Raw genomic sequence first — 23,256 nt, forward strand, 5'->3', positions numbered from 1 at the left:
TTGAGCACTGAATCCTTCCGGAACATCACCAGGTTACCCATCATCACATGGCACACCAGCTCCTGTAGCTGGAAGGCAGAATGCCATGGGTGAGCAGGGGGGAGTGGCTCCATGCCCCAGGGTTCGCAGCTTGCCAGGCAAACAGCTCAGACAGAGGCCTGGCATGGCAAGTGCTGCCCACCCTGTAGAGCAGGGCCCCGTGTGAGCAGAAGCCTGCAGGGAGCTGTACCTCCTCCCTCCAGCCAGCTGCAGGTGGCTTGTAAATCAGAGCAACTGGAGCTGGGGGTGATGCAGCTGTCAGAGGCGAGCAGATACAGAGCTTAACAGCTTCACACATCAACACCAGGCTGGCAGGGGTGGGAGAGTAGTGCACAGCATGCAGCAGGGCCAGGGTGCTGCCCAGCCATGGAGGGAGTCACCACATGGCATCTGGATCCTAGCTGCCCATCTGGAGTGCAGGCTGCCAGGCCAGGCACCCAGCCGGTACCAAGTGCTTTGGTTAGCACCGAGGTCGCAAGCAAGGCATAAGCCTAGGAGCAGGGATGGCCAGCTGTGAACCAGCCCCTGCCTCAAGCTCTGGGAAGGATGGAGGGGGGGATGGAGGCACATGCTGCCCTGTGGCTGTTTCCAGGGGCTGGCTCAGTGTGGTGCACAAGCTGCCAGCCAGGTGAGGCCAGACCTCCTTTGCACCCTGTGGGCAGGGGGAACCACTGTCCTCATGGCCAGAACACAGCAGGGAAAAAGATGAAGCCAGCAGGGAAGAATGAGCGGAAGAGATGGACAGAGCGGATGAGGGAGGGGAAAGGAAATGCTGTACCAGGAACAGCTCGAGCCTGTGCCCTGTGGGTGGTGATTGAGCAGTGTGGAGGTGAGGGGAGCCTGTCAGGGCGCCCCCCACAACTTGGGCCCAACCCTGATCCCAAAAAGACACTAGGAAAGGAGGGGCTGGGTGAGAGCATGCGTGCCTGGGACTGCTTCCAACCCAGGCTGGGTAAACAGGGCAAGCAAGAGGTTATCAGCACATCGTGCCCAGACAGAGCAGAGCTTGGCGCCTGGCTCCGAGCACCTGCCACATTCCCGCCGGCTATTTTTGGGTCCCTCTGGCTGGCGTCATGGCAACTCAGCAGTGCAGCCCCTGCCAAGAGGGTCTCGCCAGGGCTCTGTGCCCTGCTCACCCTGCTGGGGAGGCTGAGCTGCCCACTTACCTGGGCAGAGTCGATGACAGCCACAATCATGTTCAGCAGCTCCCCGCTTCGCAGGGTCTCATCTGGGAACTGAAAGAGTCCAAGCGCAGAGTGAGGCTCAGGAGGGGACGGCCGGGAGAGCGGAGCTGGCCCTGCTGGTCTGTGTCCAAGGCCACACAAGCTCTCCAACAACATCCAGCAAGATGCTGCTGCCGCCCTGTGTGCCCGCTGTGTTCAGCTCTACAATGGCCCTCCCTTACAGTCTACCCAGCCCTGAGCAAACCCGCTTGTTTTTCATGAGGCTGGAGCTGGCAAGTGTGGCTGTGGTGCTGGGAACCCTGCCCAGTGCCAAGGGGCCTCCTGCAACACGGCCCACATTGATTCTGGTGTTGTGGACACAGCAGCAGTGGAAAGGGGGCTGTTTCATGGGGTAGAAGTCAGCTGGGCCAGGCACCCCTGGAGCCAAGCCCACGCTTCCCCCATAGCTGCAAACTTGGCTGAAAGCTCCTGGGCTGCGTGTGGTTGCAGGAAGCTGCAGGGAACAGGGCAGAGAGGTGGGGCAGGGGTATGATACACAGGCAGGGCTGGCTACAAGCATGGCAGCCCCTAGAACCTGGCCCCCAGGCCTTGGCCTGGCCTGCGCATGGGAGTGGGAATAGCAACACTCTGCAAGGGACCCGGGCCAGAGCTGACCGCTGCTCTCAGCCAGGAGCTACTGCCCAAGGCTGACCTGCAATGCTATGTCTCCTGTTGCACTCACCCCTGCCCCAGCTGGCTGCAGGCAGCACTCATGGGATCTGTGGCTGCTCCCCTCAGCTAGTGCATGGGGAGAAGGCCAGGGGGAGCCCGCACTTTGCACTGCACAATGCCACAACCATTGCAGGCTTTTGAAGGGCATGAAGCTGGCAGATTGGGATGGCCACTGGACAGCAGCCCATGCCACCCCTCCCAGGGCCTGGCTGGAACGAGTCTGTGAGGGGTTGGAGGTGAGAGTTGAGCCTGTCAACATCCTGGCAAGGGAGAGGGAACAGCAGCTCCACCCAAGACCATGTTGAATCATGGGAGCCCTAATCCCTGAGCCCTACGGTGCAGCCGTGGGCTGGGGCAGGGGCTGGGGCCCTCCCCCTCTCCTTGGAGCGTGCTCTGCAATCCGGCACCACATGGGGCCCAGCAGGCAGGTGGGCTGCTCCAAGCTGCCTCCAGATGGAGGCCATGAGACATTCATTAACCCAAGGGTTCCCTTGCAGGCTCCCTCCCTTGCTGCTTTCGCTGGCCCCCAGAACACAGCAGCTAGTGAGCACAGCCCTCTCCAAGCCCTGGACAGCCGGCTTCGCACTGCACGGGGCTTTTGACTTAGGACATAACATGTTCTCACTGTGGCAGGAACAGAAGGGAAGTTGAGGCAGCAGCTGAGGAATGCCCCAGGGGCCAGGGCTGGGACCAGCGGGGCCTGTGCTCCCAAGCAGAGACCCCAGTCCCAGGCAATCAAATGGAGCAGGCCAGGCTCTTACCTCTGTATATATGGAGGGGGTGAGGTAGCACAGTAGCCGCACGTCATCCTCCTGGCAAGCTTTCATGTCCATCATGAGGCACGTGTGCAGGTCCCCCAGCTGCGTGGCCTGGGCGAAGGACTCGTACAGGTTCATCTTTCCGGCAGCTGCTTTGCTGCAAGGGGCAGGAGCTGGCGTGAGTGCTGGCTAACAGGCACTGTGCCAGCCAGTGCCAAGGCACCGAACACTTGCCCCAGCCCATGCTCGATGGGCGGTGCTAACACCCACATGTCCTGTTCTGACCAAGTCCTAGCTGCAGCCTGACTGCCCCCAGTGCCAGGCCCTGCTGCCCGCATAGGCCTACCTGGCTTTCAGGTAGTAGAGGAGATGGTAGCCGATCTTGGGCTGCTTCTGGTAGAGCTCGGACAGGAGATCCAGCAGTAGGGAGAAGCCGCTGTTGTCCTCCTGCATCTGGCAGAGATTCCTTGAAGGGTATTGGGGAGGGGGAGATAGGAGAGAATGCCACCATGGATCTCAGACAGGCCAGTGCCCAGTACATGGGCTCAGACAGGAGTGTCCTGTGCAGCTAGGAGAGGGGGGCCCAGTGGATACAAGCAACTCAGGGCATCTCTGGCCAGTCAGATGTCCCCTCCTGGAGCCTCCAGAAGCAGCAGACACCAGGATGCACCTCCCAGCAAGCAGCCTCAGAAGCCAGGAATCCATGGGCTGGGGCTATGCAGAGTCACAGGGCAGGCGATAGGCTCCAGGTAAGCCCCCCTCAAGACACTCTCAGGACCCAGCTGTCACAGAGGCTTGTGGGGACAGAGCTGAGGGCTTGGTCCTGGTGCCCCTGACCTGAGGCACCCTTGCAGGTAGCCCCTGGTGTGTGGCATGCTCTGCTGAGGCCACATGGCAGCAGAGAAAGAGTGACCAGGATGGAGCTGAGGCAGCCTGCAGTGAGCATGTGGGGGCACCCAAAGCACTCCTCCCTTCCATCCCATCAGTGCGGGTCCAAGCTCTCACCCACATACCTAAATATTAGGTAAAGCGGCTTCCCCACCGACTCCTCCAGAGACCTGCGGGGAAAGCACCAGGTCAGACAGGCCCCAGCACGTGCTGCTTGTGGTCAGCAGCTCCTGGGGCTCAGCCCCGTGGAACAGACCCTCAGCATCCCCGGCAAGTGTCTGCCCCACTTCCTCCATGCACCAAGGCTGGACACTGCCCTGGGGGCCAAAACAGCAGGTCACTTGGACATAGGAGCCCCCAGGAGCTCCCTAAGCAATGAGTGCCCCTGCTCTCACTTCCCACATGCTAAGAAGTGGGGGGGAATGGATCGTTTCACTGGAGGCTGCATCCTCCAGCTGCCTGCCTCAGCAGGACATCGGTCCCTGCTGCTCCACAGCTTCCCTGGGCCAGACTACACAAGCTTCCCACGTGCCAGGATGCTGGAAATGGTAGAAACCCGACTCTCGGCATGGAGGGATGGGAGAGAGAGGAGAGCCCTCCTTACTCTTCTGTGATTTCCTCTGGCAAAACCTCCCCGCGGAAGTGCGCCTTGAAGAGCTCCTGCAGACAGGAGGCCAGCACCGAGAGCTGCTCTGAGTCGAAGTCCTCCTGATGGAGAAAGGATGAGAAGGGGAAGTTGTTCTACCACCTGACCTGGATTTGAGCAGGTCGTGCCCAGCCCAGAACATGGCACCGTGTGGCTGGGACCTGGGCTCACACTGTTGACAGGAGAGCAGAGCTGGATGGGACCCCACAAGACCACATCTAGTCCAGCCCCCTGATCAAGGCAGGATCATCCTCAACTAAACCATCTCAGCCATGTGTCTGTCCACCTGCTCTTGGAAACTTCCCCCACTGCTCAGGGCAGCCTGTTCCAATGCCCGACTGTCCCCAGGGGCAGGAAGTTCTACCTCATCTCCAACCTGTTTCCCCTGCTGCAGCTTGAGGCCACGGTTCCTAGGCCCGTGCCTGACGGCTCCAGAGAAGAACCCCTCTCCACCCCCCTGGTAATCGCTGTTGCTATAGCACAGTGAAGAGAGCTGCTGTCACAGCTGGTTACCAGCAAGACGGGCACTTAGCAGACACCTGGGGCTGCAGCATTTTGGGAGCTGCCAAGCCTCTGGCTCCCAGTTTCCCCTCACCCAGTGACAGGGTTTTAATGAAGCCCGTGAATGTAGCCCTGGTTCTGGCCCAGTACAGGCTGGTCTCTGCTCAGGCCCCCTCCCAAGCAGGCTGGCACAGCCGCACTGGGGTCCCGCGCTGGGTGGGAACGTGGCTTTCGGGTCCCAGTCATTACCTCCAGGACTTGATCCACGATTTCCTGCATGACCTCACACTGAGCTTCCGTGTCGCTGAAGCACAACAACAAGAGGAAATCCAAGTTATGCAGGGAGATACTGAGCGCGGGGACAATAGCACTTTGTGCTGAGCTGGCTCGGCCTGGGAGTGCAGAGGGCCTGAGAGCTGGTGGGGGGCGCGGACGAGGCAGTGCTTACGGGAAGGAGAGGCCCGAACACGCGCTAGGCTGATGTAGCACCTGGTGCTCACTGCTCCGGGCACGCACGTACAGCAAACTAATTAAGTGACTCAAGCAGATGAAATGCATGGACAGCTACATGGGCATTGATCGCTGTAGCCTGCGGTGCCATGGGGCAGGGTGAGTCCAAGGTCAAGGATAGAAGAGGAGACTATGGAGAGCTCCAGGGGGCACGTGGCACCCCTTCAGCCCAAGGTGTCTAAGGCACAGGGAGGGGGACCAGCCAGCTCCTCTCAGGCAGGCGCTGCCATTAGGAGAAGCCCACCAGGCTGGCATGGCCCGTCTCTCACCAGTCACTAAGGCTTGGGTGCAGCTGCAAAGGCTGGGTTGCTCCAAGGAGAGTGGGAGGAGCAGGCTGTGGGCAGGATGACACGGAGAGCTGCCCCCTTGCCAGCGCTTGTTCCAGGGACAGAGACCCCCCAAAGGCGCCCATCTGTGAGGGGCCAGGGCAGACTGGTGGCAGGAGACAGTCTGCCTGGGCACCTCGCAGTCACAGATCTGTCCATGAGCATTTCTGAGCCAGTCTCCAGTGCTGGGGATCTGGGGTGGCCAGCTGCACCCCGAGCACCTGGTGAACGAGCGGCAGGGGGAAGAGGTGGGAGTGCGAGTCCTTCAGCAATGCCCACCTGCCCTTCTGCAGCAACACAACTTTGTCCTTCAAAGACTCGTCCAGCTGGTCCAGGAAGGGCGTGATGTCGACAGGCTCCTCGATGATGGTCTCTTTGATTGGGTGGAACCGGAACTCCCGCTTCTTCCCTGGAGAGAGGGGAACGGATGACTCAGCTGGGTGGCCTGAGCGATAGGTCTGCAAGTACCGCGTGCCCTGGGAGATGAACCCTGAGCTCTGTACAGACTCTGGACCTCTGACTGGGGAAGAGGCTTGGAGCAGGGCTGCTAGGCCAGGGACCCTCTTGTTTCAAGACTCAGGACCCCACCACCATGCCTCCTCTCCCTGTTGCCATTGCTGTAGCATCCTAGAGATAGGTCCTTCAGGAGCTGTGTGCACATGTCTGCTCAAGGTGACTGGCCCCATTCTCAAGCCTCCTGCCCTCCCAGGCATGTGGCCTTGGGGTCCTGGTCACTCCTCTGGGCCCAATACCCCAGGCAAATGCTGCTTCTCAGGTCCCTCCCCAGCCCAGACGACCCCCAGCCAGGGCACTTGAAGCCCCCACAGCTGTTTCACAGTGGGATGCATGTCAGAAGCTGAAGGGATGGGTCACCATACTGAGGCTCCCACAGGTCTGCAGCTCCCGAAAGCAGAAATTCCAACTGCAGACAGGCCAGGCGGCTCGGGGGCCGAGACCTAACTTCTCATAAAGCCTGACTGCAAGCTCACTGAGTGCATGAGGCCCAAATGTCATGAACATTGCCTGTTCAGAGCCCGGCCAGTCTGTACTGCTGCTGCCGGGAAACCCCCCAACCAAATCAGGCATGTGAGCTAGGCTTGTCATCTATGGGTCCCAGGAGAGTTGGAAACCAAGGTGGACCCATGAGCCAGACTGGGGGGCAGCATGGGAATCTCCTGCAGCTGAGGAAGGGCCACATTGGAAGTAGCTATCCAGAGAGACGTGGCCCAAGCTGCTCTCCCCACGGCAGTAGGTCCTGGGGCAGCAGTTGGTGGCTGCAGAACTCTGGGCAAGTGCCGTCCCCTTGCAGGACAGAGCTGCACAGGCCCTAAAGCTGCCTGGGAAGGTGCAGCATTCTGGGAACTGTGCTCCCAGCGTGCTCCCTCTGCCTGGCTCCTTTGGGAGGTTTCTGAACAGAGCCTGGGGGGTCCGCGACTACAGCTAATCCTGCTGGGTAAATCCAGTGGCACTCGGGAGTGAGCTGACGCCGGCTGAGCAGGGCTGCACTGCGCCGCGCCGGCCACCTCACCTTTGCTGTTCAAGTCCTCCTCGTCATCGCTGAAAGCCGCCTCCGCGTTGTCATAGCAACTGTCATCCTTGTCAGACATGTGATTGTCCATTTCCATGGAAACCGGCTCCTCGATTTTGACTGCAAGAATTGGGCCAAGGAGTCAGCGCACTTGTGGGGTCCCCACAAGCTAGGAACAGGGCAGGGCAGGTTTCCATGGGCCATGGGCGGCCTCCCCCAGGGGAAAAGGGGAGAAGACCAACTAGGGGAGCTGCCATGACAGCAAGCAACCTTGCCCAGAGTGGCTAGGGCTGCGGGGCTAAGGGGGACACCAAACTATCACCAGCCCTGGAAGTGCCCTGGAGCTCCACCAGCCCATGGCACTGTGTACTCCAGGCCAGCAGCATCCTGCCACTTCTTCCCCTTGCCTGCGGTCAGACAGCTGGCAGCAGCTGAGGGGCAGGAGGGAAGAAGGCTCCTGCTAGTGCCCCGACCGCTCCATAGCCAGATCTGGGCTGGACATTGGGCCTGCGATGCACAGGTGTGAAAACACAGAGCCTCCAGCTTGGCTGAGCTCTGTGGTCTGCCCCTCAGCTGGTGTGATGCCCTCCCCTGGCTCTTGGCTCATTCAGGGAGCCAAGGGCAGCTAGCAGGAGCCATGGCCTCCAAAGCACTGGGTGCCCTGCTGACACCCACCTTCGATGGGAGGCGAGGGTGAGCTGCAGAACTCAGGGAACTTCTCCCTCAGCATAGCCCGGAGCTCCTTGTCCAGCTTGGGGTTGTCAAACAGGGGAGCCAGGTGCCTGACGGGGATTAAGATGGGGTGAGATAGGACCATGTGCAGGTGCTTTTCCCTGTTCTGCCCACGTGCCAGGCCAGATCCCCCAGTGACCCCTCCTTCCACTGAGGGCAGAATCCTGGCACCTATGTCCAGAGAAGCATCAGGCTTGGTGCAGAACAAAGATTGTCTGACCAAGGCCTTCCTGCTATGCCCTGAGCTCTGGTGCCTGGAGGCAGCCCCGACCTCTGGACACCCACCTGCTTGGTTTTGTGAAGACAGAGGGCAGCCAGAAAGCTGCTGGGGGGCACTTGGGGCTGGCCTGCACCAAAAGTCCCCAAGGTAAAGAAACAGTGGGTTGCTGCTCAGAGGTGGGGGTGGGGAAGGGGCTCTGCTAGGCCCTGGGGGGCTGGAGCCCAGGCAGGGCTGTGGATGGGGGCTGGGAACATCTGGAACCCAGGGCCTGCTTACGCAAGGACACGTTTCTCCACGATGTGCGTGAGGGAGTTGAAGACGCCTTGCCGGACATGGGCCTCCAGTGGGGGGTAGAAGTTGGGAATGATCTGCAAGGGGAGAGAGGCAGTGTTAGTGGGGGGTGTAGACTGACTCCAGCACCCCAGGCTGTGTATGAGGACCCAGGCTGGTCCCACGCACCCAGCCCCTCCTTGTGCTGGTCTGCAAGGGGCCAGGATGGCTCCCTGGGCTCCGGGGCCAAGCCAGAACCTTGGGCCTAGTTCTCTGATCAGGAGGAGCCAGGAGCCGTTCCAATGAGCTGTTCCTGGAATCAGCACCCAGGGGAGAAACTGGGCACGCTGCATGCTCTGCAAAGGAGTGATGCAACCCTGCTCACCCCCACCTTTCCAGAACACCCCAGCCCCCCCAGGACTGTGCTACCAGAACCGCATGTGCCACAACTACGTGTTCCCACGGCCAGGGGTGCCACACCCTTTCCCCTATCGTGGTGGGCCCCCCAGTTCAGGAAGGGATCCCCCTGTTCGGAGGCAGAATCCGGCCCCAAGCAGGGGATGTTGCAATGACATGCTGCTTGCCCGGGAGGGACACATCAAGGCCAGATGTTGCATGTCACATCGAAGGAGCCGTGTGGAGGCCCCAGCCCCTTTCCCCTACTGGCATTCGCAACACAGGGCTTATTTTTGGAGCCGGGAAGTCTCGTGCACACGTGCTCCTTGGAGCTGCATCCACGAATGACAGGCACTTCGGGCCCAAGGCTGGCGGCCTCCTCACTGTCCCGGTTCAGCAAGGGAGCAGCTTTGGGTCTGATAGGGTTTGAGAGTTTGGACATGGGGTGCAAGCCCTGACAATTCAGGCAGAAGGTGGGGGCATGTGGGGGGCGGGGGGCAGGGCTCTAGGTGCTTGGCTAAGCTGCAGGGCACTTTCCTACCTGAAGGGCTTGGAGCCTATCACAGCTCCTCCCAGACCTAGCAATGGGGGTGATGCTGCTACTTACCCGGCACAAGAAGTCCAGCAGTGTGGCCGTGATGGCAGGGTGGGGCTTCATGGAGTGGTGCATCACCAGGATGGCAGGCTCTAGAAGGCAGAGAGCAGGTGGCCCCATCACACACACGGCCCTAGAAGGGCAAGGCCAGGCCCAGGAGAAACCCCCTTTCCACCCCAGTGCATCCTGGCCTCCTGCTCCAGGGAAAGCTGCTGCCCAATCCCATTCTCCCCCACCCCACGACAGGCTCCACATGGCCAAACTGCCACTCAGCCACCACCTCCAACCCCCATGCTAACGACTGAGCTGGGGATGGTCCCACTGTGTGCCCCCCATACCGATGTTCATGATGCTGTCCTTCTCAGGGCTGAAGAAGAGCCAGTCGTAGAACAGGGCGAGTTTGGCATTGGAAGCTGCAACATTGGACTAGGAGAGGGTGAGAAGCCATGTGAGTGCCCTGACCCTGGCTGCACGCCTCCCCCTCCCCACTGACTTCTGCACCCGGCCACGGCCTAGCTTCAAAAGGGATGGGCCTGGGAGTGGGAACTCTTGGGTTTTGTTACCAGCTCCCAGGTGCCTGTCCTCTGGGTTATCACCACCAGCAGAGAGGCGTCTGACTGGATGACAGGACAGTCTGCACCCCCACCCATCCCTGCCTGTCAGGGGACAGGTCTGCCTTCACTTGCGCAGGGCAGGCCACTCCAGCAAGGTGAGAGGGCCAGGGTACTGCAAGGGGGCTGGAAGGAGAGGCAGATGCTACACCACCTCCCAGCAGGCATGACCCATGAGCGCCAGCTGACAAAGATGGGCTGTTTGCAGCAGGAAGAATTGGAGTTAACGAGCCGCAGCTCCCACGGCCTGGCCCCACTCACCGTGCAGGTGGTGAGCAGCCAGCCGATGATGGCCCAGCGTGGCAGAATGTCAGAGCTGAGCACCTCATTGGATGGGTGGACTACGCCACAGATGTAGCGGATAAGGTCGCAGCGCAGTGACTGGCTGTCTGGGGTGGACAGGTACTGCCGCTGGAACCAGTCCTGGTACCGCTTCTGCTGCCCAAACCGCACCTGCAGGGAGGGAGGGAGGGAAGTGCTACTGTGTCACTGGGACATGCATGTCTCACTGGGAGCCCCAGTACCCAGCTTTGCTGGGCCTGCTCCTCTCCAGCTGTGCTGCAGCCAGGAAGATCACACAGGGCCGCTCTCCCTGGGGGCCTGGGTCCCATCCCCCTGCAGATGGGGGTTCTCCTTACCCGGGAGGTCATGAAGAGCAACTTGGTCTCCATGTCAGGGGTGAGCCGACAGGCCAGGAACTTGCGAGATGTCCTCGACTGCAGGAGCTGCAGGACACCTGGGGAAGGGAGAACTGAGGTCTGTGCTTGCCTGGCCCCAGGGTGCAGAGGGGACTGTCACTGGCGGGGAGAAGCCACCCTTCGCCAGGGAGCCCCAGGGCAGTGCTTCACCTGCCCATGGGTAGCGGCATGCGCCATACTGCTCAGTCATTTGTCTTTCCCAAGAATGGATCATGGTTAAAGTGACCCTCATGCCATATCTTGCTGCTGAGCTGTAGCTTTGCAGCTAGTTGAAGCCAAGGTTAAAATTGTCACAGCCTGGACTTATGCTAAGCAGCGGAGTTAAAAACCCAGGCCCAAAGGCTTCTGGGCACCAACAGAGAGCCCAGGCAGGCCAAAGGGCAGAGACTGACTGAGCCCAGTGAAATGCTTCCCCCAGGGCAAACAGGAGACCCTGTCCCACCAGGCTCTGGCTGCTTGGGTCCTCTGGGCACAGCACGGTGCATCGACATTTCATAGTTGATAGGGTCAGAAGGGACCTGAGCAGATCATCAAGTCCGACCCCCTGTCATGGGCAGGAAAGGATGCTGGGGTCAAATGACCCTGGGTAGGTGTCTATCTAGCCTCCTTTTGAAGAACCCCAGGGTAGGAGCGAGCACCATTTCCTTTGGAAGTTGGTTCCAGATCCTAGATGCCCCGACTGTGAAGTAGCACCTCCTGAAATCTAGCCTGAATCGACTCTCCATCAACTTATGGCTGTTATTCCTTGTTACTCCTGGTAGTGCTTGGGGGAACAGGGACTCTCCCATTGCCTGCTGGTCCCTCTTGGCCAGTTTACAGATGGCCACCAGATCCCCTCTCAGCTTTCTCTTGTGGAGGCTGAACAGGTTCAGGTCCTGTAGCCTCTCTTCTTAGGGCCTGCCCTGCTGCCCCCGATCATGTGAGTGGCCCTCCTCTGGACCCTTCTGATGCTGTCCACATCCCTCCTGAAGTGCGGCCCCCAAAACTGGACACAGTACTCCAACTGTGGCCTGACCAATGTCACAGAGGGGGAGGATCACCTCCTTGGACCTGCACGTGATGCATCTATGGATGCAAGACAAGGTGCAGTTAGCCTTCCTGACTGCGTCCTCACATTGGCGGTCCATGTTCAACTTAGAATCAATAATGCAGAAAAGGATCTTGGAGTCCCCTGCACTGACGAGAAGGTAGTTCCCCAGCCTGTAGGTATGCTGCTGGTTCTTCCTCCCCAGGTGCAGTATCTTGCACTCGTCAGTATTGAAACCCATCCTGTTCTCATCTGCCCACCCCTGTAACCTATCCAGATCTAGTTGTAGCCTGTCCTTCTCCTCTAGCATGCCCAGGTGAACCTGGGGAGAAAGAAAACCCCAGGCCTGGTCCCCCCATGCATAGGGACAGCACTGGAAGTTACACCACTCCTGATGGGCTAGGCAGGGCTGGAAGCCCCAGAACACAAGGGTCCCTGCTCCTCCGCGGCCCACCCTCCCCCATGGGAAAGCAGCTGAGCAGCTACCAGCTTTTGCAGGGGCTGCGGACAGCAGGGGAGGGGCTGTCCGTGGGCCACGCAGGTTAATTCTTCATTATGAGACCAATATCTAAGCCTGCCCCAGTGCAAACAAAGGGCTTGAGGAAGCATTAACTCAGAGCCCAAGAGCTGTTGGGGCAGCACGTTTAAGCTCTGCTCTGGAAAGCTTGTTAGCAGATGGATAACGAGGTGCTGGCCTCCGAAGCAGTGAATAATTGATACAGATTTAAAATCCCAGGGGATCGCGTGCAAGGCTCTCTGCCAGGGCTGTTCCATGCCAGCATGTGCAGGACTTGGGCACAGCATGTTCCCACTGTGTGGTTCCAGGGAGTGGGGAATCTGCACAGCGAGGTTTTGACAGAAGCCCCTGGCCCTGGTGTGCTCTGCTCAAGGGAGCTCTGTCAGAGCAGCTGGAGGGCTCTGGCCTGTCCAGCACCGGGGCCTCACTCCAATATTAGCTTTCAGCTCAAGCCATTACAACAAAGGGAGTCTTAAGTCCGGGTCCTACATAGAGATGTGGGCCAGCTGGTGCCAACAGCAGTGCTCTGCTGAGGAGCAGAGTACGGGGCCCTCATGACATGAGAGGCCGTGCAGCCCCAGCCTCCTTCAGGAGCCTTGCAAGGTCTCAACCTGGGCAGAGGACTCCCCTCTGCATGGCCAAGGCCAAAGCTCAGCCCTACCAGCAGCTAGGCCTGTGACCGGCTTGTTGAGACATGTGGACAGGGAAACGGTCTCCTCCAGGGCATCCCAGGTGCTGTACCTCCCACCCAGCTTCGTGCCGTGGCCTGGCACACATTTGAGACCCCTCTGCGTTCAGAGCCCCCCACCTGAGCCAGGGGAACAAGCTCTTGTTCCCAACCTCATAGTGCTGCCACCTGGCTCCTCTGCAGGGCAGGTTGGGGTGGGGGGTGGGGCTGCACACAGACCCTGGCCCCAGGGCAAGCCCTAGAGGTGGGCTTTGGTCTGTAGGTCACGTCTGGAGCTAGCCCTGCAAGAAAGCAGGGAGCAGGACGGGGGGGTGGGGAACAGGACTCCCAAGCCAGGCCTCGCCTCTCCTACCTGTGAACTGGGCACTCAGGGCCTGTGGGTTGTGGATGATGTCCTTCCAGAGCTGCTCGAACTCCGGTATCCTAGCAACGTTCTGCAAGAGTCTCACCAGGTCCCGGCCAATCATGAAGCAGTCCATGAACTTGGGGGAAGAGAAACGAGCGCGCTGTTCACCTGCTACAGGGTTGTGGGGGAGGAACAGGGGATGCGGGTGGAGGGGGGGAGAACATCCCGTTCCCAAGTGCAGCGGCAGCCCCGGATGATTCAGTCCTTGCCCGGCAGCCCCCTGCCCCAGGCGTAGCCACTCTGTTTGAAGGTGGCGGTGGCAGAGGGGGGAGCTGCTGTCAGGGGGATGGGGGAGGAAGGTCAGCGGCTATTTTAAAACGGCCTCCACTACAGAGCAAACAACCAGGCATGGAGCTGCTGTTTTATCTCTGAAGCTCTGCACTTGACATCTGCTCTTTCAGGAGGGGAGGGGAAGTGGCACTCAGCTGGGGGGTTGCTCAAGGGCTGGCCCCCTCCCTGCTGCGGAGAGCGGCTAGTGCCTGTGCAACCAAGACAAGCCAGTGGCGCTGCAGGAACGTGATGGGGTCCCAAGAAGACAGTGACCTCTCTATGGGGCAGGGATGGGGGGTGGCAGGAGATGCCCCCTGGCCCCACACTCTTTCTGCACTTTCTTGCAAGGGCAGTTACCGGCTGATTGGGACCATCTGGGCCCTGGGATGGGGCGAGACAGGCAGGAAGGAGGGGGGGAAATTTCCACCCCCTCAGTCCACAGCTTGGATGTGGGGAACACACCCTAAAGGAGCCGGTGGGGGCGCGCAGTCCAGCTGCCACCTGGCTTTCCCTGCCCCCCTCACCCATGCACCATAGGCTTGGAGATCCTGGCCATCTCACTCCCTGGGATCTGTGCTCCTGGCCACAGTGGGAAGAATACATGCCAGTGCAAGTCATGTTGGAAATGGAGCCATCCCAAGCCCTGTCCCATGTTCCTCACCCGTTCCCGGAGCAGGGTGATGCAGAAGTCCACCTCCTTCTGACGCAGGGCCAGGAGCTGTGGGGTGCCATGATGGTCCACGATGAGCCGTAGGTAAGTGTACACTGCCATGGCGATCAGGATGCTACTCTTGAGCACCCACTCTCTGTGGGGAAGAGGGGACACTGCTATCAGCTGCTACTGCAGCAGCAGCCCAGGCCCTTTGGCCATCTATGCACACGGTACTCAGCCCTGAGGGGCAACAGCAGGAACAGGACCATGGAGGTCCCAACTCCCAGCCCTGCCCTGTGTGTCCTGCCGGCTGCCCCCAAACGTGGGACTGCTGGAGTCAGTCATTGCTTCCAGCCTCAAGCCCACTCCCACCAAGCTGGAGGTCTCGTGACCCCAGCTTCTCCTCCGTCCGAACCTGAAAGAGGTTCATGGCGGGGTCGGCCCTGCTCTGTGAGAGGAGGCACGTGCCATGCGTCTTGGCCAAGTATCACCATGGTCAGGGGTATTGGTGCTGGCTGCCTGTGTCACCAGGCTCTGCACAGCATCCTGGTGCTGCGCTGTACCAGGGGGTCAAAGCCAACACCTCTGTGGACAACTGGCTTCCTGTAGGCACCTGACAGGCCCTGTCCACCCCCTCCATCACCAGCTGTTGCCTGGCTCCTTGTGCCTGGCTTCCAAGCCATGTAGGGCAGGGAGGGGACGGGTGCGAGATGTGTGGATGCAGGGGGCTGCTCTGTGATCAGCCCGTGGGGGGAGGGACCCATTGGGGAGGCTGTGTGCACCCAGAAACGATGAGCAGCTGCTGCTGGGCAGGCCCGATGCCATCACCTATGGGATCCCGCAACTCCAAGTGCATCACGAGCCAGAAAGCACCAGGCACAGCAATGGCTGGAGCAGGGCGAGCTGAGCCAGAAGCTCCGGCCAGGTACCAGGCTGAACCCCACCCTCTCAGCAGGCACAACAGGGCCTGTTAGAACCGATTAGCAGCACGTTGCATGGTAACAAGCACTGCCAGCACTTGAACTGCTTCTCCAGTGGGCTCGGCTCAGTGCTGCCACAGATCTGGGATGAGCAACAGTGCTGGAGGTGGCAGTGGGGTAGCCATACTCACACCCTTATCTGCAAGCAGCACACTGGGAGCAGAGCCATGGCAGCTGCCCAGCCAAGCACCCCTGCCCACCCCAGCCTGGGGGCAGGGAAGGCGATGGGCTATGGATGCAGCCTGCCCCAGGGGTCTGCTCCTCCCCAGCAGGGTCTGGGCTTGCAGTAGGGAGCAGCCAAGGTGCTTCGAGTCCACAACCTCACAAATCCACATCCATCCATTTCTGGTGGAAGGGCATAGAAACAGGCCATGAGCCAGGCTGGTAGTTGACTGGGCTTTACTTCTGGCTTCACCAGCTGAGTTAACTAAACCCCCTCCTCGCACATACCTGGGCCCCTCCCAGGTGCTAAATCCCAAGCCTTCCCCACCCTCTCAAACAGCAGCTCCTCCAAGATCTAGATCTCTGGAATTCACTGGGCCACTTCCCTGCTGCTGCCCTGCACCGGCTGCCCCAAACACAGGGAACCAATTCCATTATCACAGCCCTGCTGGCCCAAAACCCTCTCCCAACACAGCCATGTAGTGGTAACGGGAAGAAACTGGTGGACACTTTTGGCACAACAGATGATCCCAGCTGGGCCAGGGCAAGGCAGCCACACCCCCTGGGGAGATAATGTCCTGTGGTGAGTGAGTCACCTGTCCTAAATCATGAGGGCACTGGGATGCTGTGACAAGTATTTGCTTTCCCAGGCACTTGGTACCACACCTCAGGTGTGCAAGCACGGAGCTTAATTAGCCGCTGAGACACATGGGGGCTGGACATGGGAATGACAAAGGAGTGGAGCCCAGGGGAGGGCAGGTCAGCTGCAGCAATGACAGTGCTGTCAAACGGGGCCACAGGGAACAGCCCAGGGCCAGGGGATGGGTCCATGCAACAGGCCAAGCAAATAGAGGCCTCGTGGGGCAGCTGTATGCCGGCTCAGCCCTCAGCAGCTGTTCCCCGCAGTTTCCGGAGGCTGCGGCACTCGGCTTTGCTCTACTGGTTTTAATTAAGCCAACACACTGACACCCCCCTGCAACACTGGGCCTCACGCCTGCTGCTCCGTGAAAACCTCGCTGTCCCTGCCATCTGAGGGCACTGGGCTCTGCAGGTTCCCTCCCCCTGGCCCAGCCCGGCTCACCCCAGGCCCAAACACCTCCCAACCCACTGCAGCCTGGCACCGGCAATCTGCCGTGGGCTAAGCCTCCCCGTTGCATGTTTCCCTGCCAAAGCCCTGCTGCTGGAGCTGTGATTTAGTGCATTGGGTGGGCCCTTGTGGTGCTGGGCCAGCACAGACTTGGACTGTAAGGAAGGGAGATGCTGTTCTCTGCAGCTGAGTGCTCCCTGGTTATTTGTTTGCAGGATAAAACTGTACGGGGTTTTGGCAAGATGAGCCTCTACTTCAGCAGCAGAATCTAGGGGAGCTACTCTGGGTGCTGCCAGGGCTCGGGTGGGGAGTGCCCAAGCTGGGCTCGGGGTAGGGAGCAGCCAGGGGTAACAGGAACGGTGCTGGGGGGTAGCTGGCAGCGAGGTGAACGCCTAGCAGGGAGCTCTGTGGCATCCCTGGTATGTACACTAGATGGCGCTGCTGAGACCACATGGCTCTGCCGTTCCCTAGCAGGGCTATTAATGGGGCCATTGCTAACTACTGCTAACCACCGCGACCAGCACCACCGTGGGATGGCTGCCACCAGGCGCACAATGCCACTGCCTAGCCGACGCCACACAGCCTGTTCACAGTTGACTAGCTGCTGCATTACCAGCAAAGCACAACATGGACAATGCTCTCGGGTCACCTGCCACAGCACAGGAGAGCTGCAGCCCTGCTGAGGCCAGCCCCGCACAGGACGCTGACAGCCTGCAGCTTGGGCAGGGAAAGGAATCTCCCCTGCCAGGGGGGAGGGTCCCCAATGTCTTGTGGGTGGCTGGAGATGACCCAGCCTCATGGTTTCAGGGCGAGCAGTTACCTGCAGAGGAAGCAGCCATATCAAGGCTTGCACTACTGGCCTGGAGTGCTGTGGCCAGGGGTAGCTGCATGGGACGGTCCCAGGTGGCTGGGTCAGCAGCCTTGCCAGAAGTGCTGCTCCTGGGTCTCAAGGCAAGCCCTGCAGGGTGCTGGCTGGGTCTCAATGGGACACCCAAGCTGGTAGTAACAAACCCTCGCAGCATGCAGGAAACCCATCAGCGCACCCCTGCCCACCCTGTCAAAGTGTGGAAACCCCAGATCTACCCTGCTTTGTGCCCAGGAAGGGACAGCTTCCCCGGCCTCGCCAAGGGACACAGACCTGGCCGCTCCCCAGCTTTGCCCACCCCAGCTGGCTGTCGCTGCACCCGTACCTCTGCTCCGTCAGGATGTCAAGGACGTTGTCTGCCAGCCAGATATTCTTTGCCGTCACATCCCCGCCTGAGACCACGGCAATGGACACGCAAGACAGGACAGAAAAGTTAGATTAATCAATGCGATGTTCTCCTCGGTTGGCATTATCTGAGCCATTGCCTAGCTGGACCGTCAGACCCCGGCAAGGCAGAGGCTGTAATTAACGTCCTGCGCTCCCTGCCTGGTCCCATGCCACCTGCCACAGATGTCTGGTTGCTCCCAAGCATGTGTTGAGCATGTTCCCAGACAAGTGCAACAGATGCCATCACTTCCTGGTGCATGAAAGGAAATCAAGAGGGTTTCTGGTCACAGCGCAGGGGACTGTCACAATGCTGACACCCCTGGCAAAAGGGAATGAGCTAGAGGGGGACAAGACTTCATATCTAGGGTGGAGGCAGCCAAAGACCCAGAGCTCTAGAAAGGGACTGGGCCAGGAAAGTCCCTGGGTCTGGGAGCAGCATGGCACCATGGCCTTGGTTGCATTTCCAATGTGCCACATGCCCCTGGCCTACCAATACCTGTCAGATTGGGAGCACTGCCTTGGAACTGCAAGGCTTCACTCCAAAGCACTTGGACAGCCTCAATAAAGGTGCCTTGCAGGTGCTGAGAGCCTTAGCTGGGCTCCGTAACAGGTCTGCAGTTGCTTGAAGCAGGAGATCTCTACTAGGAGCACTGGGAACCTGAGGGGGATCTGGAGCCTGACTAGGAGAGGCACGAGAGCCACTGCAATAGGTGTTGTGATCAAGCCTCATAAAACAGAGCCGAGCAAGGCTGCAGCAGGGGTCCAGCCCAGGGAGCTGCGGCCAGGGAAAAGCAGTCATGCACCTGCCAAGGGCTTTCACACTATTGTGAGCTGACCCCATGCAGACTGGGGAGGGGGCAGACAGCCTCTTTCCCATGCCTCGGGCCTGGCTGCCCCCTGGAAACAGAGGTGCCAGCTCCCATTTGCAGCCGGCCAGCCTCTGTCACCACGTGGCAATAAAATGAAATGTCAGGTTTGATGATGCGAGGCAGATTTCTCTTCCATGGACGTCAGTGCCTGGCCCTAGCATCAGCACGGGACATGGGGAAGGAGGCAGTGTTGCTCCTGCAGCCTGGAGGGCGTGAAGGGGTCAGGTGCCTTGAAGCTGGGGGGAGTATTTGAGCATCGCTGTGAGGCCAGGCGCTGCCCAAGTGCCTTCCCACTGTACCAGCTGCTTTCCTGGCACTGAATGGGTTGAGTCCTCCCCACTAGCCCACCTTCCCTGAGAGGCCTGGTTGGCTGGGCCTTCCAGCACAGCCCTGCCACAGCTCCATGTAGTCACTGAGGACGCAACACGAGGGGAAGAGAGCCTGGATCCACCAGTCCTGGGCCCCCACTTCTTCCTGCCTGGGACAGAGGCGAGATGGGGCTAGACTGAGCCTCAAGGATGGCTCTGAGCTCTGTGCTGCTGCAGTCAGAGGGGCCCTGGGGTGTGCAGAGAGCAAACGGGCCAAGGCCCATAGGGGCAGCACTCACCTGCAATCTGCTTCATGAAGGTCATGCAGACACCATCGGCACCGAGCACACCGCCCTTCACCAGCTCCCGCAGTAGCCACACCAGCTGGAGGAGAGAGGGGCAGAGTGCATGCGAGACAGCGGATGAGGCACAACACAGACCCTGGCCCTGCCTGAGATGCCCACAACCCCAGAGACTCCCTTTGTGGGTGAGAAGTGCTGCTCCCATCACAGATGGGGTGCACTACTCAGGATGGATGCTGTGCAAGTCCTACTGATGCTGCCCCTGCAAACCCCCCTTCCAGCCTAGGTTCCAGCCTTGTTTGCAACCCCCAGTCCCCCGGATGCAGTCCCCTCCAGCTCTTGGCAGGGCTCCACCATCAGGCTAAGTCCTGTTTGCTCACCTGCGTCCGGCAGGTGTCCTGCAGCTTCAAGTATTTTTCCATGAGGATCTGGTTGATCTTGTTCAGGACAATGTTCATGCCATCTCTGCTCACCAGAGCCAGGTCCCGGTAGCACTGTGGCACAGGTCACACAACCAGTCAAGGCAGAGCTCTTCTGGGGAGCCAGGGCCCAACAGGAAGCATGCTGCTGTGCTCAGACCTGGCCCAGCCACAGTCCCTTTTAGGGGCTGCACTTCAGCTGTGGATGGAAGCGCTGGACCAGCTGCCTTGGAGGCAAAAGGCCTCTGGGTCTAGGAAGGTTGCAGCCAGGGCAGCTGGACAGGCTTCTACATCCGCTGGACAGCCCAGAGCAGAAATGGGGTGCTGGGCCTGACCCCTACAGTCCTGCACTGCTCCATGGGAGGGGGGTAAGGAGGGGCAGTGCACGAGGTCTATGCTAACAAGCAGCTACTTTCCTAGCCCCAGGGGCTCCCGCTGTGCACTGAGAACAACTGGGGATTGTTGTACTGAGCACATAGCTTGGAGCTGCTCTGTGACAGCAGGATCACATCCCTAGGTACACACTGCACGTGGATGCACCGAAGGAGAGGCAGGCTGGGCCCATGAGTCCCCACTCCTTACCCTAAAGGCAGCAGCACAGGGGCTGGGCCCCCACCCCCCACCACTGCTCCGCTCCTGGAGGCAGCTGCAAAGATCCACCTCATTCCACTTCCAGCCCACCCAGCCCTGGTGATGCCTAGAGCCCTATGTCCAGCTCAGACCGCGGCTCACCCCAGGAGAGCTCTGTGCAGTGGAAAGGGGACAACAAGGACCCTTGCCAGCAGCCAGCTGTGCTCCAGCCAGAGCCCTGAGAAGCTCTCTGTGCCCTGGCTGGCCTGGAAGGAAACAGAGGGGAGCCCAGGAGAAGCCATTTGCCAGATCCTTCTGCACAGGTGTTAATTTGTGCTGCTAAATGCCAGGCTCTTCCGGAGAGCAGGGCTCCATCCCCACCCTCCTCCAGAGAGCTAATGAGGCCCCGAACTGTCCCTTTGATGTAGCTCCCTACGTTCAGACACCTGATGCAAACAGTGTCTGGTAGGCGGAGGCTCTGTCTGGCCTTTCACTGCTGTCTGAAATGCTAACAAGAGCCAAGAGGCTGTGGGGACTTGTGGTCCAACCCAGGGACAGTTCAGAGCTCTCCCAGGGGTTTTGAGAGCTGCTTGAGGAGAACCCCACAGGGGACTGACTGGCAGCTGCCCTCTGACCCCTACAGAATGGCTACAGCCCAGAGCCTTCCTGCTCTCTGGTAGCAGCAGGCCCAAAGCCTGGGGGCAGACCAGTGGCACAAGACAGGCCTGGCCAGGCCCGAGCATGGCAGGCTGGGCAGAGGCTGCTTGTGACCCAGGTGACCAGCAGTCCTCATAGAGGGGGACCAGTTGGACTGGTGTCCTTCCCCATTGTGCTGAAAGATCGGGAAGGACACTGGGAAAGTTCCAAAACGAGACCAGTTGTCATTTCACCTCCTCCCTCCAAGAGCTGGAGGATTTGGGGGCAGGAACAAGTGCTTCAGCATCTCAGAGCTGGCTTTGGGGTCATGGGACACCATGAGCAGGCATTGTCATTCACAGTAATCCCACCTCCCCTCTACCTGCCCTTGGCCACTGGATGGGAGCCTCAGCGTAAAAACTCCTGGCCCCAGCACAAAGGGGGAGGGAAGGGACTCGACTTTGTTGATGACTCCGGAGGATACAAACAATCCATCATCTCCTCCCTGCTCCCGGCAGGTCCAGGCTGCCCCTCACGCAGGCCATTTAATTAACAGGAAGGATCAGGCTGATGGATGGGCCGTTTAACAAGATAAATCAGCTGGCGCGGGAGGGAGCACGCCCTCCCTTCCGTGGAGCTGGGCAGTGGAGCGGGCATGTGAAATGGGGGGGGTTCCATGGCGGCTGGTACTCCCTTGGCCCCAGAGCAGGGCATTGATTAAAGTGAGAGGGTGGGGGAGGCAGTGCATGCCCTTTCCACTGCCGCAATATCTGCACGTCAGCCTCCCTGCTCCCAGCTGGGCGCGTGTAGCTCAGCTAATCTCTCCTGGTTCTGGGGTCAAGGCAACAAGGGGGTGGAGGGGAGCGCATCTCTCAGCTGATCCCCTGCAAGGAGGTGGCTATGCTCGGGCAGCTTCCTTCCCTGCGCGGGTGCCAGTAGCAGTTTGAGCCCCAGCAGTGGGGGCTTCTGGCCTGGCTGTGGGGAGCAGCCCCTGGGGCAAGGGGTCTGTGGTTAGCCTGCTGTAGATGCAGCACAGAAGATGGCTCAGTTCGCTGCAGGGAGACGCAGGGCAGAGCTGCGAGCATGACTGCCCAATGGCAAGTTGATGCCTTTACAAAGAGGGAGGAAGAGGCAACCCCAAGACCCCAAGTTGCATGACACTGGGGACAGAACACTGCAGCCCTTGGGGACCCCCATTACCCTTTAGCAAGCGCCCAACTCAAACCAGGCCTCACACCACCCACCCCAGTCCCTGCCCCCTGCTGCAGGCAGGTACATCGCACCTGCAATGGGAACCTCTCAGCCCTGCAACCCAGCCAGACTGGGGTCATTCACAAACAGCCCTGTGAGCATTGCTACCCCCTTGGTCAGGCAGGAAAAGGGGAAGCAGGAGAAGGGAGCAGCTTGCCCCAGGCTCAGCTGCAAGGCACCAGCAGAGCCACAATAAGAGCAGCCCTGCTGAGTCTCCTGCTGCCATGAGGGAACAAGTGGTGGGGAGGAAAGGCAGTAACCAAGGGCGACCAAAGCAGCCCGTCAAAGTGGCAGGGCCAATTACTCCCAAGAAACACAGCAAGCTTTGAAGAGCTCAGCCGACAAGAGCAGGGAGCCAGCCACGTGCCTCATTAGCAGGGCCCTAAGCAGGGCTCAGCCAGGCAGCTCCAGGTACACAGCTTCCTCCGCCCCCCATTGACAGAGGAACCAGCCAAGAAGACAGTTGCGGTACAGCTGGGGGGCTGGCTTTGCTCTGTCCCTTGCTGCTGGGTAGCTGGGGACACAGCCCAGGCTCCAGGGAAGTGGGGGCTGCAAGGGAGAGTGCAACCTTTCATTATGGCTGGGCAGCAAAGGGCCAAGGAGACTCCTGAAGGGATCCCCTGTGATGGGAGGCTCCGTCACCTCCATCAACACTGCAAGAGATCTGGGCTACATCTGGATGCTACCAGCACCAGGAACCCTGGTGTTTGAGTTCAGGAGAGCTCAGGGTAACTGCGAGAGGCAGAACAGGCCCAGGCTGAGCGGGAACCTGCATCAGTGAGCAGGGCGAGGCAGCCTGCTGGCTGGTCTGCTTGGCAGGAGAGGCACAGCCAGAGCCTTCCAGGAGATGCTGCTCGGGTTCATGGCCTCCAGCCAGCTCTGACCGCAGCCGCTCCCCGCAATCCACTGCTCAACCAGAGCTCTGCCCTTCCAGAATGAGTTAACCTGGCCCCAGCCCAGTACTGTGCCAGGATCTGCAGCACATCCCCCGCAGCCGGGGGCTCTGTCATGCCCATGAGCCACCTTGTTCCAAGGGCTCGCTTTGCTCTGTGCTGCCTCTCTAGAGGTGTAGGCTCCCACAAAGACCCTTCATGCCTTGCTTGCTTTGGGGGCTAACCGCACAGCCCTGCCCCCATGTCACAATCCAGAGAGGAGTGACAGCAGCACACCCTGCCAGAGGACCTGTTCCTGGATGTGTGGTGGCACTCCTAAATAGCTCAGAAGCCAGCCCACAGTAGCAAAGGGGA

The 23,256-nt window shown here is 59.9% G+C and overlaps 1 protein-coding gene across 1 annotated transcript in view; it reads right to left on the minus strand.

The window, feature by feature from the left end:
- Positions 1 to 23,256, minus strand: part of INTS3 (integrator complex subunit 3) — a 39,636-nt gene that overhangs the window by 10,389 nt on the left and 5,991 nt on the right. Inside the window, exons 4-22 of the mRNA XM_019521810.1 lie at positions 19,514 to 19,627; positions 19,131 to 19,215; positions 17,593 to 17,659; positions 14,183 to 14,327; positions 13,198 to 13,327; positions 10,554 to 10,651; positions 10,177 to 10,368; positions 9,643 to 9,730; positions 9,317 to 9,396; positions 8,320 to 8,411; positions 7,767 to 7,873; positions 7,092 to 7,211; positions 5,843 to 5,972; positions 4,977 to 5,031; positions 4,185 to 4,288; positions 3,706 to 3,750; positions 3,039 to 3,158; positions 2,696 to 2,849; positions 1,206 to 1,274 (exon numbers count right to left, since the gene is read on the minus strand). Of these exons, the coding sequence (XP_019377355.1) occupies positions 1,206 to 1,274; positions 2,696 to 2,849; positions 3,039 to 3,158; positions 3,706 to 3,750; positions 4,185 to 4,288; positions 4,977 to 5,031; positions 5,843 to 5,972; positions 7,092 to 7,211; positions 7,767 to 7,873; positions 8,320 to 8,411; positions 9,317 to 9,396; positions 9,643 to 9,730; positions 10,177 to 10,368; positions 10,554 to 10,651; positions 13,198 to 13,327; positions 14,183 to 14,327; positions 17,593 to 17,659; positions 19,131 to 19,215; positions 19,514 to 19,627 (1,995 nt within the window). The remainder of the gene's footprint in view (positions 1 to 1,205; positions 1,275 to 2,695; positions 2,850 to 3,038; positions 3,159 to 3,705; positions 3,751 to 4,184; positions 4,289 to 4,976; positions 5,032 to 5,842; positions 5,973 to 7,091; positions 7,212 to 7,766; positions 7,874 to 8,319; positions 8,412 to 9,316; positions 9,397 to 9,642; positions 9,731 to 10,176; positions 10,369 to 10,553; positions 10,652 to 13,197; positions 13,328 to 14,182; positions 14,328 to 17,592; positions 17,660 to 19,130; positions 19,216 to 19,513; positions 19,628 to 23,256) is intronic.

The sequence above is a fragment of the Gavialis gangeticus genome, unplaced genomic scaffold, assembly GCF_001723915.1.
Source record: "Gavialis gangeticus isolate Ggan-Ray unplaced genomic scaffold, GavGan_comp1, whole genome shotgun sequence".
Classification (NCBI taxonomy): domain Eukaryota; kingdom Metazoa; phylum Chordata; order Crocodylia; family Gavialidae; genus Gavialis; species Gavialis gangeticus.